The sequence below is a fragment of the Sarcophilus harrisii genome, chromosome 3, assembly GCF_902635505.1.
Source record: "Sarcophilus harrisii chromosome 3, mSarHar1.11, whole genome shotgun sequence".
In the NCBI taxonomy this organism is placed as follows: Eukaryota; Metazoa; Chordata; class Mammalia; order Dasyuromorphia; family Dasyuridae; genus Sarcophilus; species Sarcophilus harrisii.
The window spans coordinates 261,318,234-261,337,635 of record NC_045428.1 but is presented as its reverse complement, the minus strand read 5'-3'; the positions used below and the strand labels follow the sequence as shown (position 1 = coordinate 261,337,635).

General features: G+C 32.7%; 1 protein-coding gene across 16 annotated transcripts in view; it reads right to left on the bottom strand.

Annotated features, from left to right (window-relative positions):
* Positions 1-953: 953 nt before the first annotated feature.
* DMD (dystrophin) overlaps positions 954-19,402 on the bottom strand; it is a 2,285,006-nt gene continuing 2,266,557 nt past the window's right edge. For 10 of the 16 annotated variants that reach the window (XM_031963631.1, XM_031963630.1, XM_031963637.1 and 7 more), the window contains 2 exons: positions 16,879-16,974; positions 954-3,522 (listed from right to left, as the gene is read on the bottom strand). In XM_031963631.1, the coding sequence (XP_031819491.1) occupies positions 3,425-3,522; positions 16,879-16,974 (194 nt within the window). In that variant the 3' untranslated portion in view covers positions 954-3,424. Of the gene's footprint in view, positions 3,523-9,029; positions 9,062-16,878; positions 16,975-19,402 lie in introns of all 16 variants that reach the window. The other 6 variants (XM_031963632.1, XM_031963641.1, XM_031963645.1 and 3 more) reach the window with 3 other exon arrangements.

Below are 19,402 nucleotides of genomic sequence, written 5' to 3'. Positions count from 1 at the left end.
TAATTTCAGAAAGGCCTGGAGACACTTATATGAACTGATGCTAAATGAAATGAGTAGAACATTGTACACAGCAACAACAAGATTACGTGATGATCAACTATGATGGACATGGCTCTTTTCAACAGCAAGATGATTCAGGCCAGTTCCAATAGTCTTGTGATGAAAAGAGCCATCTTCACCCAGAGAGAAGACTGTTGGGGCTGAGTGTGGATCACAATATAGTATTTTCATTTTTGTTGTTGCTTTTTGTTTCCTTTTTCATTTTTTTTAACCTTTTTGATTTGATTTTTCTTGTGTAGCATAATAATTGTGGAAATATATATATGTATATATATATACATATATATAACTGTACATGTTGTACATATTGGATTGGAAATTAATATTGGATTACATGCTGCCAGGGAAAGGAGTGGGGAGAAGGGAGGGAGAAAATTTTGGAACACAGGGTGAATGTTGAAAACTATCTATGAACATTTTTTGAAAATAAAAAGCTTTTTAAAAAAAAGAATGACATTTTTCTTCTCTAGCTAAGGGGAGGGGGATTCTGTGCCAAATGAACAAGAGAAAAAGTAGAAGTTGCCAGGTAATTTAATGTTAGTAATGGGGATTTTGAGCTTGTTTAATGGAGCAAGTAATTTAGAGTTTTCGCTTGGAATACACTTTCCATAAATTTTTATGCTCTTTGCACTTATGTCATTGGAGGGCGTATCAATGTTGAACTATAGGTTAGGTTTAGTTGTTCTTGGCTCATGCCAAAATCATTTTGAAACAGTAAGTTAATCTCTCAAAGCTCTTCTCTTATACTGCAAACCATTTATAATAACTTAAGATTCACCTGAGAGAAAAGTGAGAAAATGATAGTGAGACAGAATCACAGTTCTCTAGAGCATATCCCCAAACCCAAAACACCATAAAAGATACTGTACTTAAATAAAATGCTTTTTTATAACATAATTGCGTGCTTTATTGAGATACACAGTAAAGCAGTATATAATACAATAGTAAGGCATATATTTGGTGAAATCTGATATGTTGTGAAAATGCATTAAAACTGATATTTAAAAAAATAATTAATAAATGTTACAGTGTTGGTGTTAAAACACAATATATCATGGTACCCAAGTAAGAAAGCAGTACTGGATAACAATGATGTCACATGCCATATGATGTTTGTGTTTAAGTTACATTGATTATGTTTTACAGTTTAATACTCTGTGGTTATAAAGAACATGAAGTAATGTCCAAATTATGCTTAAAAAGCAGCAATAAAGCTCTCAACTTTTATTTAAATATTTTGACACACTCCAAAACTAATATCTAAAAGAGAAAGCAAAAAAAAAATTAAAAACAAAACCGTGCAATCCCTTTGTCTCTGATTTTAGAAAGAAACTCAAACTTATTATCAGAAAATAATGAAACCCCTTTCCTAAAAAAATTAAATTAACTTTCCTGGGAGCAGAGGAGGGTACAGGGGAAACCTGAGCCAAATATTTGGCCTCAGACCATCAATGAGAAATAAAATGAGACAAAAATGAATCGTAATTTAACTTGATAGTTGAGCTTTGGGTTTTCTGTAAAAAGAAAAAAAAGTAGACTTAAAATGAAGAGATCAGTTCACACAATGGACAAGTGGTGATGATGTGAAATCATCTGTACATAATTGTCAGAAACACCACAAAACCAAAGTGAGGTAGAAATAGCATGACAAGCCATGTTGGATGTTAATTATCATTAAAAATAATGAACAAAACCCACTCTCTCAAGATTAATTACACTTCATATAAGAGATAACAGATTTGCAAAATTAACGGGTCACATACTGAGTTCCTATTTACTGAAGGATGAAATCAGACTAGTAGAATGACATAAAAATACTAAAGCTTTTACTACCAGTCCTCTTTTTCCTCTGGGATTATTTATTTATTTTAAACAATTTAATCTGTCTTCTGTCTTTCCAGCTGCAAGTCATCCTTACTTGTGCGGTATTATTTGCAGAGACTGGCAAGGGAGGAAAAGACAGATGATTTGGGTGTCTCAATTAATTATGAACATTTTTTCTGATTGCCATGTGGCTACTTTCTTGACTTCCCATTGGAAAGACCTGACAGCAAATAACTCATAATTTTCCCATGATTATTTTCCACTAAGAACTGCAGCTTTTTAGACCTCATTTGCAATGGGAAGTTGTTGAAAGCACCATTGTGGCCTGACTTCTAGGAGAATGCACTGTGTGCTAATTATGGAAGTATTTATGTATATTTGCAAATACTCCAATCCTTAGCTTCATATCTGTATAGTCTTCTCAGTAGCACAGAGCAGCTAAGAATTCCTGTTTTCCTTATCTACCCTCTGTCTTCTTATAACTTAACTGTAGTGGAAAGAAGTGCATCATGATGTTTTGCCTTCCTTTTGAAGAAGGATCATTAAATGAACTGTGTCATCTCCAGGGCCAGAAAGTGGACTATAATAATCAATGTAATCATCTGGTAGAATAAGTCCTATGTATTCACATGTTCATAAAAAACAAAACAAAACAACAACAAAAACCAAAACCAAAACCAAACCTTTAGTGCTGAGTTGTCAGTGGGAAAAGCTTGAATTAGCACCTGGAGTCCTGGACAGTGACTTAATGTGGGAGGCTCCTCCCAGCTCCAGGGTCCCATGAGAACCCATCTTAGTCTAGGCACATCAGCCAGGGCAGCTGTAAGCAGCTGTCTTTTACTTACAAAGTGGTGGGAGCATCACTGAACTGAAGTTCAGTTTTTTTTCCCTTATAAAGTATATGAGTGTATACCTGTTATATATGAAATATATCATATACACACATATACATATATGAAAAACCCTTGGCTAGTCTCACCCAGACAATAAAAAAGAGCAAGGTAAAGCAGTCATGTTGGTGCTATTACAGGATCTACTTTCTTTAATATGCAAGGAAAAAGAACACAAAACATGAATCATGAATCTCTTATATGGACAGAGAGCTAAAAGGATGCAAAAACAATGCACTGCCTCAAAGGTTTTTTTTTTTGTTTGTTTGTTTGTTTGTTTTTAGGGGTTTTTATAAACAACATTTTTTTTTTATAAAGCACACTGTAGTTTACAATCTTTCTTTATAACTGTTATAAATTTTTTTAAACAACCCGAAATGCGTTCCATATAAAGAAATGGCAAGTTATTTAGCTATCAAGATTTTACATGTAGTTTTCTTACAACTTTTTTGTACAATTGCATAGACGTGTAATACCTGCCATTGTTAACAAAACAATAACAGACTTAGGAAACTACTGAAATCTACAGTATAGTACCACTACCCTTCACAAAAATATAGATTTTTTTTCTTGTAAACTCTTACTGTCTAATCCTCTTTGTTGTATGAATATTATAAAAACCATGCGGGACATCAGGAGTTGTAAAACATCTATTCTAACCTTTCTTCATCAGTCATGACTGTAACTAAAGTCTCCATTGCTCTGCCCAGATCATCTGCCATGTGGAAAAGGTTTCCTACATTGTGTCCTGAAAAACAAAGGGAAAGAGAAATGTTATTAATTGCTGTTAAGAATCAGATCATGGGTTCTTTTGTTGTTTTGGTTTGGGTTGGTTTTTTGGGTTTTTTTTGTTTTTTGTTTTTTTTTGCAGACAATACAGAAGCTGACAATTTGGTCTCTACAATTTCCCAGTAAGAAGCAAAGCCACATTATAGACACTACACACCTGTTAGTATAAATGTGACATTAAACTTGCATTAATAACTATTAGAGCAAAGTTTAAATGGAAACTTTTCAAATATTACATTTCAGGACCAAGTACTCTTACATTCTTCTTCAGATTCTCACAAGCTAGAGTTTTCCTATCATAAGGCTTTGAAAAGATATTCGAAATATTACCCAACAGGTTTCTTAGTTACCTCTGTACCTGAATCCAATACTGTATCCCAGTAGGGGAAACAAGTCCATAGGCCACTAACTAGTGCTTCCTCCTGCCTTAGAGGGATCCAGAATGTATCTTGGCCAACTGTTTAGATCCCTATTTCTTTCCAAAGCAATATTCAAAACATTCCTGTTGCTACTTAGTGACATGAATATTTTGACATGACTTGAGACCATTGCCTTGGAGAGAGAAAAAAATTTACCTGGATCCTAAATTTGGGGGGGTTAGTTTCTAGGTCCAAAGGAAATTTGTAAGGTCTGTCCATAAAGAATTTCCTATTTGCAATTGTTAACTAGAATTAATTTAAATTTTTAGCTAAATACCTAAGCATGAAATCGACTTCACGGGCTTTTGCTGGTGAAGCTGAAAAAGAAAGATTTCTTTCCTCGATTATTTCATTTGAGGGCCAAAATAAATACCTGGAGTTATTAATTTTTTGTGAATAGTACAAATAAATTGAGATCTTCAGGATGGAAATCACTTAATATCTAATTACACTGATGACTAGTGATAATATGAAACACTATGCCATGGAATTTGCTATTATGTAGATTTATTTTAGATCCCATCCAAGTAGAAGTTAGTTCTTGGAATGACCTGATTATAATATGATGGCATCAATAATCTCTCCCATAGTAAGAAAGCTAAGGAACAGTATTATTCATAAGATGGCAGTATAGATTCATTTACAGGCTTGGAAAAATTTCCATTTCTAGGTAATGTTACTTGAGAAAGTTGCTTAACAGGCATCATATTTTTTAATATAGTTAATCTTAATTTTTTAACCTCAGTAAATTATCTACTATGTATATTCTGACTTCTAAATTATAAATGTTTTATTGAGTTACTAGCTTAGAATATATCTATTTTATATATTTCCATAATAATTTTGCTAAATAGCTCAATAAAATTTAAGTGCAGACTGTTAGGATATATAGCTTATTCTAGAATTTATTTCAATAGAGCTTTCTCCCTCCTTCCCCCTTTCTTCTGTGTATATGTGTGTATGTATGTGTATACATACATATACAGGTATAGGTAGATTTAAGTATCTATCTTTTGCTTTTAAAAAGCAAAATGGAAACAAGATTTGGGTAAAATTGTGGAACAAGAAACTGTTGATGGGACCTATTCAAGTTGAGTCTTTTAAAAAAATGCAGTACCATTTAACAATTTCTAACATGGTTACAAAGTTAGTAAATCTTTTTGAACCTGCTATGTAGAATAATTACATTTTAAAAACCACTTCTGTTTTTGGTGGAGACTGGAAATGAAAGACTCCCAGCAAGGCATATATACTATTTCATGAATATGGCAAATAGCTTGGCAACCCCCTAGGGACCATTTTCAATAGCCTTATGTTCCAAGTTATAAAAATCACAGGGAATAGGATAGGCCACTTGCTCCTCCCATAGACCAAAACAAATCGGTGCTACTGGGCTCCAGGATACTCCCAACATCATTTCTGACTGTTTCCCAGCTCTGGTATATACAATACCCTGAGCAATCCTTATTTATGGATAACCCATTCAAAGGATACAGTGATTATAGCCATTTACTTACTTATCACTTTAACTTTTTTTAGAAAACTATTCCTACAAAGGGAAATACAAAATGTAAGATTCTTACAACCTGATTCCTTTTTTGGGAAATTTAACACATTTCTTATCTCTTTTACTAGATTTTAGTACATTAGGTGCTCTGGATATATACTGCAAAATCTTGATGAATTTTGATGGAAAGGAAACTGCTTATTCTAGTCCTTGGCTTTCAGTTTGCAGAAACTAGAAAATATTCATTTGGGCAGGTGTGATTTGTGATATTAGGCAGTAGCTCAAGAGTAAAGATAGTTAAGACATATTATAGTTTATTCATAGGCAAGCAGTGGCTCTATATCCCTGCAATGATCTTCAGTCACTATAAATATAAGTTAAATTTTAAATAACTGATAAAGAAACATCTTCATTTTACAAAATAGTATGGGGAAAATATAAGCATAATCTCTAATTATAGTATGCTATCTGAAATGGATACTCATTATACTTAAAAGGAGTAAATATGTATCCACTAAAGTTTGGATGCCCACTACCATGCTCAGTATAAAATGTATTAATATTGCTGGGATATTGTTATAGGTGATCTCTGATTATTTTTATGCTTTCAAAGAATATTCAGCCATTTTCAGACAGTCTCAATGTGGAGACTCTGGTCATGCTCTTAACCTCTTAAGACCCAGTTTCTTCATTTGAAAAATGAAGGGGTTGGAATAAATGGTCTCTCAGGTTCCTTCTAGCTCCAATGATCCTATGTTCCTATGTATATAGGCCAGGTTTTTCAACATAATAGATCTGGAGGCATAAAGAGAATTTGTACTGAAGCAAGAAAAAAAATCTGAAAAAATGCTGCCCAGAAGACATATATCCAAATCCATTTTAGAGTAAAAAGTCTACTGTAACGTGACATAACAAATAGATTTGTATCTTGCTTCTATTAAACTATATATGTGATTAAAGCATTAATGATGTCATTCATTTCACCTGACAGATTTTTATAAAGGTGAAATAAAAATCTCATGCCATTAGTATACTAGGCAATGAATTCATGTCATTATTCAGACCTTTGCAATCAGCTTTAGACATAAACTGATGCAAAAATATATCAACAGAAGGTGCTAATTTAATTGACTCTTAAGTAGGTATTGTTGAACACAATATAACATATATTGAACTTTTATTATATTAGGTCAGCTCCCTGTTTTTCCAATTTGGTGCTAATAGTGACATATTTAGACTTTCATACACCATATATGTCTGAGGAAACTGTTTTTCATGTGACTGGAATTGAACTTCCTGGTAAAAATTCAGTAAGTAAACCACAGTTCAATACATCAACTTTTCACAAAAATAAAATTCCCCACTAAATGAATGATATTTAGATTGCCAGAGCAATTTGGTCTGAATGCTGCATATCTTCCTCTACTTATCATTTAATCTTTGAAAAGTCTGGTTGGTTGTCCAGATGAGTATTCTCCATTCATAATCTGTTACAATAACTTGATTTCTTGGTTTTCTGAACATATTAGGAAGATTTTTATTTTTAAGCATCTTTATGAGCACAGAGTTTTATTTTAAAAATCAATTATATTCTAGTTTAAACTGTAGTTTGCATCACCTTACACTGACATACACTACAAATTGTTTTATAAAACTGAATTGTCTAATGTACTATCATTTTTATGTAGGCATTACTGAACACTAGTAAAATGTGTTACTATTATTCCATTATATGCAGATATAAAGAATATGTCTAGTTCATGTAACCTGCAGCAGCATGGCTATACAAAGAGTCTGGAAAAGCAGTCTATATAATGAACACTTGAGAATCCTTTAATATTCACATAATTAATTTCCCGTATTGGGGTCACTTTGAAGATGTCAGTACCATTGGCTAGGAAGTACTCGGCCAATTTGAGGGTCCAGATTCAAAGAGTAGAGTTCTATGTTCAGCTTTAAACTACTTCCAGCATCTAGCAAACTGTAAAAATGTGTTGAGTTCTTATTCTAATGATGGGACTCTATTTGGTCACATCAATCTTAACAATGTGCTTCTTGGGTTATTATCCTTTTGCTTTTTACTTTTTTGCAAAAGGATACAAAATACACCTAACTCTTCAGCTTAATACTATTACAATGGAACTATGGAGGATGGGCTGGGGGCAGGGGAGCAAAAAGTGACCTTTGGAAAGGGAGTTCAGGCAGAGATCCATTTCCACTAACCCTTGCTATCTCCTTAAGTACATTTGTTGGCCTAAAAAGCCCCCAAAATTTAGGGGATAAATAGAGTTTTATGTTTGTGGGTCCTTTGTACAAATGAATTTGAAAAAGTAATGGTATCTTTATGTGGCATATAATTTGATCTAGCATTTTAGAGCTTGACCAATTCAGACTTCTTTAGTCTTTCTGAGTTAGAATCTATTCCTTTCACTCCCCCCATAAAGTCAATCCATTTATCCTAGATGTGAACATTAGCTTTGATGCAATTAGAAAAACTGATTACAATAAATGGAATTGGTGGTGGTAGTGAGGAATGTTTAATTAGTATTATACAGCATTTCTAAAAATGAAATGAATATTTTCTCAAGTAAGTTTGTACACAAAGTTTCCCCCCCCCTCCTATATTGATATAGTTGAGAATGGACAAAGTATCTCTTACACATAATATCTCTTCTCACCTCATTTATTCTATCATTCATCCTTGGTAAGGAAAAAATAATATGTTAAATAGCAGTCAGGTTGTCTCTACGAACCTTTTCTTTCAATAGTTTCTTGAATGGGTACTATGATTCATATTTTACAAAATATATGACAAGACTCAAAGCAACTGCTATAGAAACTCCAAGACCACATAGAACGATAATGCTACACAATATATATTCATTTATAGGGATTAAAAAATAACTCATCAAATGCTAAAATTCCTTTTTGCACAAATCTGATCATGTCTGACATCAAATACCTTCCTCTTCACTCCTTAATTTATGCTCCAAATTACAAATCATCCCAAGAGTAGAAGTAGCATTGACTCAGCAGTATTAACCTACAATAAATGACACCTTTTGATCTTCAGTTTCTAAAAGTTTCACTTTCTGCCCCTGAAATAGAAACAGTACATTAACCAGTAAGAGGGAGTAGCAACAATAGCACCGCTCTGGTTCAAAGTTCTAGAGGTCTGTGCCCAGAATGAAGTTTCGTCATTAATTTAAAAAAATTTTTTTTAAGGCTGCTTATGTTCAATCTGTGAGAAGACCAAAGACAAACATTACAATTCCAACCTGTGAACCACAAAGGGTTGTCATTTACAGTTTTCTCCTCTCTCTTGCTATCTTCCTGGTGATGGCAACTGTGATGAACATTTCAGGAAGGTTTCTTGTGGACTGAAAGTTCAAAGGCACCAAATGTCTTTCGGTAAGGAGCACATTGAGGGATGTACTTGGTCACATAAACACACATGCACAGTTATGGCACAAATGCCAAACACAGAAAGCAGGATGAGACAGACAAGAAGCCATGGCAGTGAGCCTGAATCTCACTAACCTCTCTCATTGGCTTTCCAGGGGCATTTCTTCCTTTAATAACAGAGGAGAAGAGGCAGAGATATCAGAAAAGAGAAATAAAATCATGTTTCAATACAATTTTTATATCACTAAGAGTTTCACTTAGGAAACAAAGAAAGGGCTAGGAAAGTTCCTTCCCCCACCAAACTTAATAAGAAACTCAAATAAATTCTTATGCACTCTTTAAAACAATAAGAATAGAAAGATAGCCCAGTTAATGGCACATAACATGTTCCTGTTTTAGACCCAAAAAGTGGAGAGTTAGACCATCAACTGAAATTAGTGTATTAACTATGATATTTTTTATAACAGCAGAATTTAAATCTTCTGATTGAAAATGAAGATTCATGCCATTAATTCCAAGTGCTATTGTATAATACCCATTTAGTGTTCGTATTTCTTAAGTGACTGGATTAAAAATATATTTAAACATTACACACACTTTCCAGCTTCCTTTGTCATAAACCTAATATGAATTAGTTTTCTGTGTCACTAAACACAAACTGATACCTGGCACAGAAGGTAAACTCAGTTTTCATGAATGGATTTCATGCATTTGGTGAAAATAAAGAACAGAGACAGAAATACAGGACAGATACTGAAAGAGGCATATCAGGGAAGAAGGAAGAAAGGAGCCTACACAATGGATTCAGAATAAACACTTGCCTTTACTTCTTTCCTTATAATTGAATAATCCATGTGTATGCTAACACACTTTGCCATTGTTGCTCATTGGTGCTGCTAAGTTTAATCAGGCACAACATCTTACATATGATTATTTTAAACAAAAAACGAACAAAATAATCATAATGTAGATGACTCTAAAGTATAGTATTGGACAGAAAACTTCACCTTTGACTATGTTTGACAAGTGCACATTATTGTCTTTCATCCCAGGGCTTCCTGTCTATAATGTGGAAACAAATTAAGAGTATTCGTCTTGAGGAGTTTTTCCCTAGTTTAATTCATAACTCCACAACTGTTTGTGGTATCTTATAGTTTTTACTTTGATGATTCAAACTACTTTCAGAATTTTCTGAATTTGGCCAAAGGAAAACATCACTGTTTAATAAAGATTCCAAGTTTGGCACTGACGGGGTCAATGCCCTCTCTGTCAAGAATGGAGGAAAGAAAAATGAGGGGCATCTCCCACAATACACCTACTGTTTGACCGGAGTCACAGGAACAGGGAAAGCTACAAGTGGCAACTTCTGAGGTCACAGATATGTCCAGTAGTTTGTCTGCTAGATTTCTCACCCTAGTTTCATCACCCTCACTCTGGCACATTTATTAGGAAATATTGAGTGCTGACTCATATTTTTTTTGCTCTATTTAAGTCTATGTATTTAGGGAGGGAATATTTACTAGAAAGCACTCCAATTCAATCTTAAGAATATAATTTAAAATGTCTTGGAATATAAAGAGTGAATTAAAAAACAAAACAAAGTAAAACAAGCATGCTTAACTTTGTCTGAGAATCCTGGCATTAGAAAGGCCATCTTAGTCCAATCTGTACTTGTTCTTATTCTCTCTTACCAATGAGAATTTATCCTTATCCTTAGAGGGCTTCCCCCTCACTAGTAGCTGAAAATCTTCAAGTGAGAGGGAAGCTCCTACACTTTATAAGCTAGTCCATTACAATTTTAGATAGTTCCAAATGGAAGGAAATTTTCTTACACGTTAAGTCTTAAATCTGCTTCTTTCACTTACTGTGCCTAGCTCTGATTCTTAGATCAAATTTAATCCTTCTATCTTTCTTTCTCAAATATTTGAAGACAAAGATTACATCATAATTCACCAAATCAATAAATCTTCCTGTTCTACTTTGGCTTAAAAGTATTGTTCTTTCAATAGATTGTTATTTTTTGAATTTTTTAAGTTTATGGAATAAAATAAGCATTTTCTTAACAGTATAATAAAAAAGATGATTGCACAATAAACTATAAATTATGTACAACTTGATATTCCTTTAAAATATAATTATCATGTAAATTTTTTTCTCCTCCCCTCCCCTATCACCTAGAGAAGTGCCTGTAGAAAATTATTCTATATATACACTTCTATTAGTTCTTTCTCTAGAAACAGCTTCTTTCTTCATACGTCCTTTAGAGGTAATTTGGATATTAATAATAGTCAAAATGACTTATTCACCCAGTTACTCTTACTGATTTTTCTTACATAGCATGGTCTTGAGAGCCATGGCTATCTTCTTTTCATTCCTTTAAGTACTCTCCCTTGTTTTTTTTTTTTTTTTTAAATGTCAAAGACACAGTTAGAATTTACTACAATATATGACTATTCCCCTCCCAAACCTCCTAAAATTTATCCACAGATTTTTCATCTACATATATACTGACCAATCCAGGGTATCACTTACTCTACAATGAAGCAACACTTTCAATGTCATAAATACAGATAGCCCTTATTTTAAAAAAAAAATTGAACAATTTGAAGAATTCGCATATATTTGTGTATGCGTGTATAGTCTATATAGAAAGTGTTTTTCCTACCGTGGCTGTTTCTATAAATCTGTGAAACAAAGGAAGCTAACTGGTAATTGATTGTTTTTAAACTTCTGGGCTTAAAAAAATAAGTACCAGATGAAATTCACATCTTATAATCAAAATGTCTTAAAATGAGCTTCTTAAGATTAATGACTCTATTAAGTTTTATATGAAACCACTGAAAAAGGAAGATCTTGAGAAACTTAAGATTTTGTCGGAGGGTTTTTAAGGTCTGAACAAAAAGCATGGCTAGATTTTGAGAAATGACCAGAAAATAACTGACATTATTGACGAGAATTTATTGCTTCATATTTCTTTACGCTTAGTACTGAGGTACTATTGTGTAATACTGAAAATAAATGATTTTACAAGTTTCTTAAGTAACTTTTTTAAATTTAGGGAAGAAACAATATGATATCTGACTCTTCATTCACTTTTGACTAAAGACAATTTAACAAGATAAATTTTTGCTTTTCTGTATTAATATTTACTAATCGTTAATGTGTATATTGTATATACCAAAGCTTCTTTAAAATGTAGATTGTAACCCTATATGGAGTCTCATAACTAAATGAGGGGGTTGCAAAATTATTATTTATTATCAGAAAGTATTATCAGGAAGTGTTTGATTTGTAAACCTATTTTACATATCTGGGGTCATGTAAAATTTTCTCAGGCAAAAAAGGGGTTGAATGGGAAAAGTTTAATTAGTCCTGCTGACCATTCAGTCTTTTCCTGTTTGGATAGTCATGAATATGTGTGTATGTAAGTGTAATGATCCTTCATCACAACTGAGGGTTAATTTTGTGGGAAAGGAAAGATGTTTGATATAGAGACATATGACATTGATAAAAGATAAAAAAAATGTGTTTGTGTGTGTGTGTGTGTGTGTGTGTGTGTGTGTGTGTGTATGTATGTTAAAGAATTATAAAGTAATAAAGACTGGGGACTAGTTCAACATATATTTATTAACCCCCTTGCGGGGTAGGGGAAATACAAAGTTTAGATAAGACAAAGTCCTTTTTCTTAAGAAGCTAACAATTTAGAACAGCTGGTATATGGAGATGTACTGGAAAGACTCCTGCTACCTGCTACCTATTTTGGAAAGTAATTCAGTCCACTCTGGAATTTGGCTTTCTCATATACAGATACAAAGTTAGATTACATAATTGTTTCCTTTCTAAAGAAATTCTAAATACTGTGGAACAAATATAATACAAAACTAAAAATATAAATTTTTTTTGGTCAAAGATAGAATATTTTGTAGGGTAAGAAAGCATCCAAAAAGGACTGATAATTTGTTTGTGAACTTCCATATATAAGCTCAGTTTAGATAATTAACAAAATTTTGGTCTGTCTCTGAAACCTGACAGTTAATCAATTTGTAAACCACTATTAATTAGGAAGCATTCCTTAATACACGCATATAAAATGTCTTTGTTAAATACACTGCAAATGGATGGGAGTTCTATTAAAGAACTTGTCCTTCCATAAAATTCACTGTCATTTACATTATGAAAGGGTCAATAATATCAATTTTTGGCTGGAATGTGGAAAGTACTGTTAGATAATATCATGGATCCTTACAGAGCCACATACATGTATTTGAATAGTTAACATTCAATATTATTAGTTAAAGGAATTGTCTAATGGGTTGTACTTAAAATAAATTAAAACATAAACAGCAGCACTCTGTTGAGAACATTTCTAACTATTAAGTCAATCAGAAAAGATACATACAGTTATAAAATTAAAGGTATATTTAAATCTCAGGGGTGTTTTGGTTTATAATGATTTTTACAAAGGTTAATCATGGTATTGGACATAAGTGATAATATACATACAAAAAACAAGGTTAATCTTTTGGGATGAAAGACAATTTACTGATAACTAACATGGAGTTGTTATAATGAAAGTGCTTGGTAAACTTTATTGTGCAGTAGATAATGTGAGTTATCCTATCAAATGAAACTGAGAAACCAACTTTGGTTCCTTATTTTAAAATGAACTTCCTCAAAATTCTATTCACAAAAAAGAAACAACCTGGGCAGAATGAAAGAAAGCTTTGGAATCAAGATTTGACCGTAAATAAATTCTTGGACAAAAGTAATTTCTAAGGGTCCTTCTACCTTTTTCTATTACATGAAAATCTTCATGTATTAAAATTATGCAAGGGCTTAAAAAGATTTGTATGGTACTGTCTTAAAGATAATTGTAACTACTTTATGATTTAGCTCATGCTAGCATTTGTTCTATCACCAAATGTGACCAATAAGCAGGATAAAAATGTATAGGCTTTGTTGTTGTTTTCAAGAGGAACAAATTAAGGTCACAAATTAAGTCCTTAATGACTTGACAATTTGTTCACAAGCTTGATAAGAAAACTTTTCCCCCTGTCTGGACCATTATCAAGTAGGTTAATGCAAACCATGATGGTGGTACACTGCCACTAAATGTCAGACCCCTGGCCCTGACATATGTTCTGAGTTACTGAAACAGCTGTCTGAAGCATCAAATGTGAATTTCTTATGTGCTAACAAAGCAATGGGAATGAGTAATGAGGAAAGAAAATTCTCTTAGATTCAAAGTTAGAAAAAAAATTCTTCTAGAGCGCAATCAGGAATTTAGCAGAAATTGCTACTTTGGAAACTGAATTACATCATGACTTTCATTTAGAGCAGGATGTAACTCTTAAGAACAATTGATATTTTATACAAGTGTTAAGCCAATGGACCCAGTTAGCTACAACTCTATGTCCTTTTAATACAATAGTGCTTAAAAAGTGAGCCCTATAGAGGATTCAACTATACCTCATTTGACAAAGCTAAAAAATGAAATCAGGGTTGAAATAAAGATGCACAATTTTAAATTCAGAATGAAATAGTGAACTACCACTGCAGCCTCATTATTTCACCACTGCAGAGAGACTGAGATAGATCTTTTTACCATCTAAGCAACTTTTTGGTTTTAGGGAAGATACTTTTGGAAGCTGTATTACTTCTTTCAGAACATTTGAGTATGGCTTAGTAAAAAGGTATTTACTTAACTAAATTGGTATTAGACATGGCCTAGTCATACCAGGTTTGAGAATTCAATGAGGTACTTTGGTAAAAATGTGATCTCAAAAGCAGCAAATAAACTTAATGGTATCTAAATAGCTGAATGAAAACAATTCCCAAAATTTGATTCTAACACACAAAAACTAGGACATATCTGTTGTTCAGTAATGTGTAGTAAGTTAACTGCCAAGAAACAATTTAGAATAGTTTAGGTTCTATTCTCACCTGAGAGGTTTATTCTTAAATAGTTATTCCTTGTTTAATGGATTCTAAACGTAAGCACAAGGGAAAGGCATTTCAGTTTAGGAAAATGTCAATTCCCTAAGCTGAAATAATCACTAACATTCAAGTATGAATGACTGGATATAGGGCTGTGGAGACTTGAAATTTGCTCTTTTTTAGAATTAGAATTAAAAGTTAGCCATAGAAGAAAATGGTCCATTAATCATCAAAATCAATAACACATTCATTAGATAAAAGAAAGTACAGTGAACATGTGGTATAATATAAACAGTGCAAGATTAGGAATCAGAAGACCTAAGTTCAAATTTTGGTCATAATATTTAGTCTTTTTATTATTACCATTTTACAGATGAGGAACCTGAAGCAGATAAGAGGTTGTGACTTGCCCAGAATCACACAACTATATGAGGCTAAATTAAAATCCAGATATTCCTGATTCCAGGCTTTGTGCTCTATGTACTATGCCACCTAATAAACTCACTGTGAAATGCAACTAATTTTGTTTTTCTTTCTTAGGAGGGAGGAGAATCCATTAGGAAATGAAAAACCCACAAAAGTATCAGTGTTTTTTAAAAGGACAAGTCATAAACTTTTGGCAAAAAAACCCCCAAAGTTTATGATGCCATGTGACGAGTTTTAAAACATGATAAATCTGGATGACAAATCTATGGATATAATATGCTCTAAGTGAATGTTGGCCTCTTCTCTCCAGAGGAAGAGGCATGTAAAATGTGGCTCATTGTTTAAACTATGAAAAAAATTTTGCTGTCAATATACATCTTAATTCTTTAGTTTTTTATTAACTTAAAAATAGGATGTCTTGAACTTGACAGAAAAGGAAAAAACTCTTAGATAAGGATGCTTCATGAAAAACGGCTTTTATTGGCCAGCAGCAAACTCATCTATAGACTACTATAGTGTCTAAATATAGATGTGGTTTCTGAGAAGAGATGCTTAAGATGGTCAAGTTAAAAAGGAAATAATACCCACCCCTCCAAAAACAAACAAACAACACCAAAACAAAGAATAGAGCTTCACCAATTAAAATGAATGCATTCAGTGGCCCTAATAGTGAATAGCTAGCTGGTACAGACACTTAAAATTAGCTTACAGTGATTGTTCCTTAGCAACACTCTATCAGTACATGATGGTATTCAGAGTACTGTTCAATGCGCACTCATATATCAAAGAACCAGGAAATGGTCTTTGTTCACTGAAGCTGAACAAAAAGATAGGAAAACATAAAACAGTCTCTTCATTGCTCTTGTAGAGTAGAGAAAGCACAGATTTTCTCACTCCCCCTGTCCTCTGTTAGAGCTACCAAACATCATGGATCAGTATTTTGTCCTGTATTTTTTTTTCTGCTTCTGCATATACACATTTTTCCTTTGCATGAAAGGTAGTGATTTGTAGTCTCTTTTTAAAAATTGTCATAGGAGGTAAGGGTCACTGGCTTTGTTTGACATTAAACCAAACATATTGTAATAATAAAACCCTCCCCATAGCCTATAAATCTATCTGACGCTATTGTTGTCTTGTTCTACAAACTGTGCTAGATACTAACTAAACATGTACTTTGGCAAAATAAGCCTAAGCTACAAGTGAGCAACTTCATTAATTGCTAGAAGGAAAAGCAAAATCTAAATTTTAATGACATGCTATAAATATTTTTTACCAAAAGGGGGTGAAAAAGATGAAGTATAAACTATCAAATCTAGATCTGAAAAAAAGCTGGGATGTTATAGAGTCCTATCTTTCTATTCACATTCTGTCAGTTATTATGAGCATGGATAGATTCTATTAAATATCTATTATATACATATATATATATATATATATGAAGACAATTCATAAAGAATTACAAATTCAGATTTATAAATAAAATCACTTCCATCCATACCAGAATATAAGAGCAGTATTTGGGTGGTTATATCAATATGAAAAGCCCCACACCAATTTGACACAGAAATATGTATTTGCAGTCATCCAAATAACTGATTTGCTGCCAAGTACTGGAGCTTACCTCTTGTACTTGGAAAGGAGTTATTAAGCTGTTCCATTACTTCTTCTAACCCTGTGCTTGTGTCCTGAGGAGGAGGACTGAGTAGGTCATCCTCACCTTAAAAAAAATAGCCAAGAGTAATTAGGCTAAATAGAGAAAATGCCTCAAACATATAAACATGATTCTGTTTGCAATTAAGACAAGGTTGCATTTTTCTAGTGAGTCTGGATAATCTTTTTTCATTATTATTGAGCAAGTTAAATTTTATATAAGATCTCCAGGCTCACTAATTATAAAGTAACAGTACCTTAATGTCAAGAATAAAGTTTCAATGAGTAACTTCTATATTGCATAATCCTTGGAGAAAAGCTAGGCAATTATTCAAAAGATTTTAGGTACATCCAGCCATTTACTTTAGATTTTACTAGTATTTTTGAAAATTTTGTGAACCTATTCAATTTATCAAGTGAATGATAATTAATACGTTTGCTAAGTTCTACTCCACTAAAAATCAGATTTAAATGTCTGCCTTATTACAAAAATAAACTTAATAATTATAAGATCATATATTTAAAGCCAATTGAGAGCTTAGATGTAAATGTAATCCACTTCTTCCAATTTGGAGGCAAATAAACTGATAATCAGAAAAACTGACTTAGCTGACTGCATGGGGAGTAAATAGCAGAAACAAAATGTAAAACTGCTTTCACAATTAGGGAGGTTTGAAAATACTTGTCCTAACCATTCCTTAATAACTGCTGTAATTTTTTGTTTGTCTTTCTGAAAGTATGAATCTGTGATATTTTGTTATTTGACTGTGAAAAGAGGGGAACAGATATAATAGGGTATCTTTCATTTTCTCCTTTGATATTTAACAATAAAAAAAGCAAAGCCTAAATCCTTTCTGAGATAGATAAGTAGTCAGAGGTATGATAAAACTTTATACAACTGTAGTATCAACTTGGCAGGCCCTACAGTCTCAGGGTACTAACTATACTGGAGGACTGCTTTTTCATTGTTTTTGATTGGTTGATAATGATAGCATCGTAATAAGGCTGCAAAGAAGTGGTGAAGAGAACTAAGTCTGTGAAGATCTATATGTTTAAGTGAAGGGAAAAACTAAACTTTTAAAGGCAAAGAGGCACTGATCTGGATAGGTCTTGTGGATTTAGAAGATCACTGTTTGACATGTGTAAGTGAAGTAGGTGCTGTCTTCAAGATAAAAAAGGGCACCCAGTACTATGAAGTATATTAGATTGGAATACGGAAAAGGTCAGAGTTTTTTCAAAAGACAATAAAATTCAAGATGTAAGTTTAATGAAAACCAGCCTACTTCTGGAGTTCCTTAAAACTTATTATTTTCAGATAGTCCCATCTTTGGACAGAAAAAAAACTTTATGAAAACTCCAAGGGATTAAACTTCCATTTAAATGAAGATCTAATTTCTGTCATCCAAAAGCAACAGATATTTTTAAGAATTCTGAATTTCATGTAAGTCATACAAGGCAAGATGCACATCATATATGTGGGTATACAAACCTCTCATATTTATTATCATCAGTAACATGGTCATATTTATCGCTGGGTCTTAACCTTTTCTTTAAGGCACAGCATAAGAAGAAGCCATGAAGATATTTTAATTCACCATAAGGGATTATTACTAGAATGAAGGGTTTCATATGCACATAGAACAAAAATAATAAATGTTGCCATCAAAAGATGTTGTTTCCAGTTCTAGTACTGACTCTCATTAGGTGTGTAATCCTGGGCAAGTCACTTAACTTCTCTTAAGGTTGTTTTCTCATCTGGAAATGGGAATACTAATTCTCAAACTATCTCTTAGGGAGTATTGCAAAGAAAAAGTTTTATAAATCTTAAAGCACTAAGGACATCAGTGTTTTCTGAGTTCCCAGTTAACACCTTTTTAGCTGAAAACCTGTAAAACTATATTTGCTTTTTAGTAGAACAATCACTTTCCAATTAAAGAGCTCTCAAGTTCCTTTCATTTAATAACATCTCAGGAAAAGCAAAACTATCTAATTTATCAATTACAACTACTAAGACATGTTACTTTTCACTTTTACATTTATCCTAAAATTAATTGCTACTGCCAAAAGGCACTAAGAGTTTTTTTTTTAAATGTACATTCCACATGGAAAACTTGGGGTTACAATTTGTGCTTTCTTACCAAAATATCTTATTTAGAAGTTGTCCGAGTATTTAAAAAAATAAAAAGTCAAATACGAATAGTGATTTGGGTAGGAAGTGAATTTAAAAGAGATGTTAAGTTCAAACTAAATTAAATTTATCTGGCAAGGAAAAAAAGAGATAAAATGCTGCTAAAAGTGATTGGAGGACCTGAAAGCTTTGTTGATTATCAGTTTTTTCTGTTCTATTACTGATGTAAAGTTTTTCTATTATGGGCGACATGTGGCTTCCTTTAATGGTGGCAAGTCCCTGTTAGTGATAATGTGCCTTGTAGAGTAAATCAGAACTGATGAAGACACTTATAAGCATCAATATTAATGTTCCTGATAGTTTAATT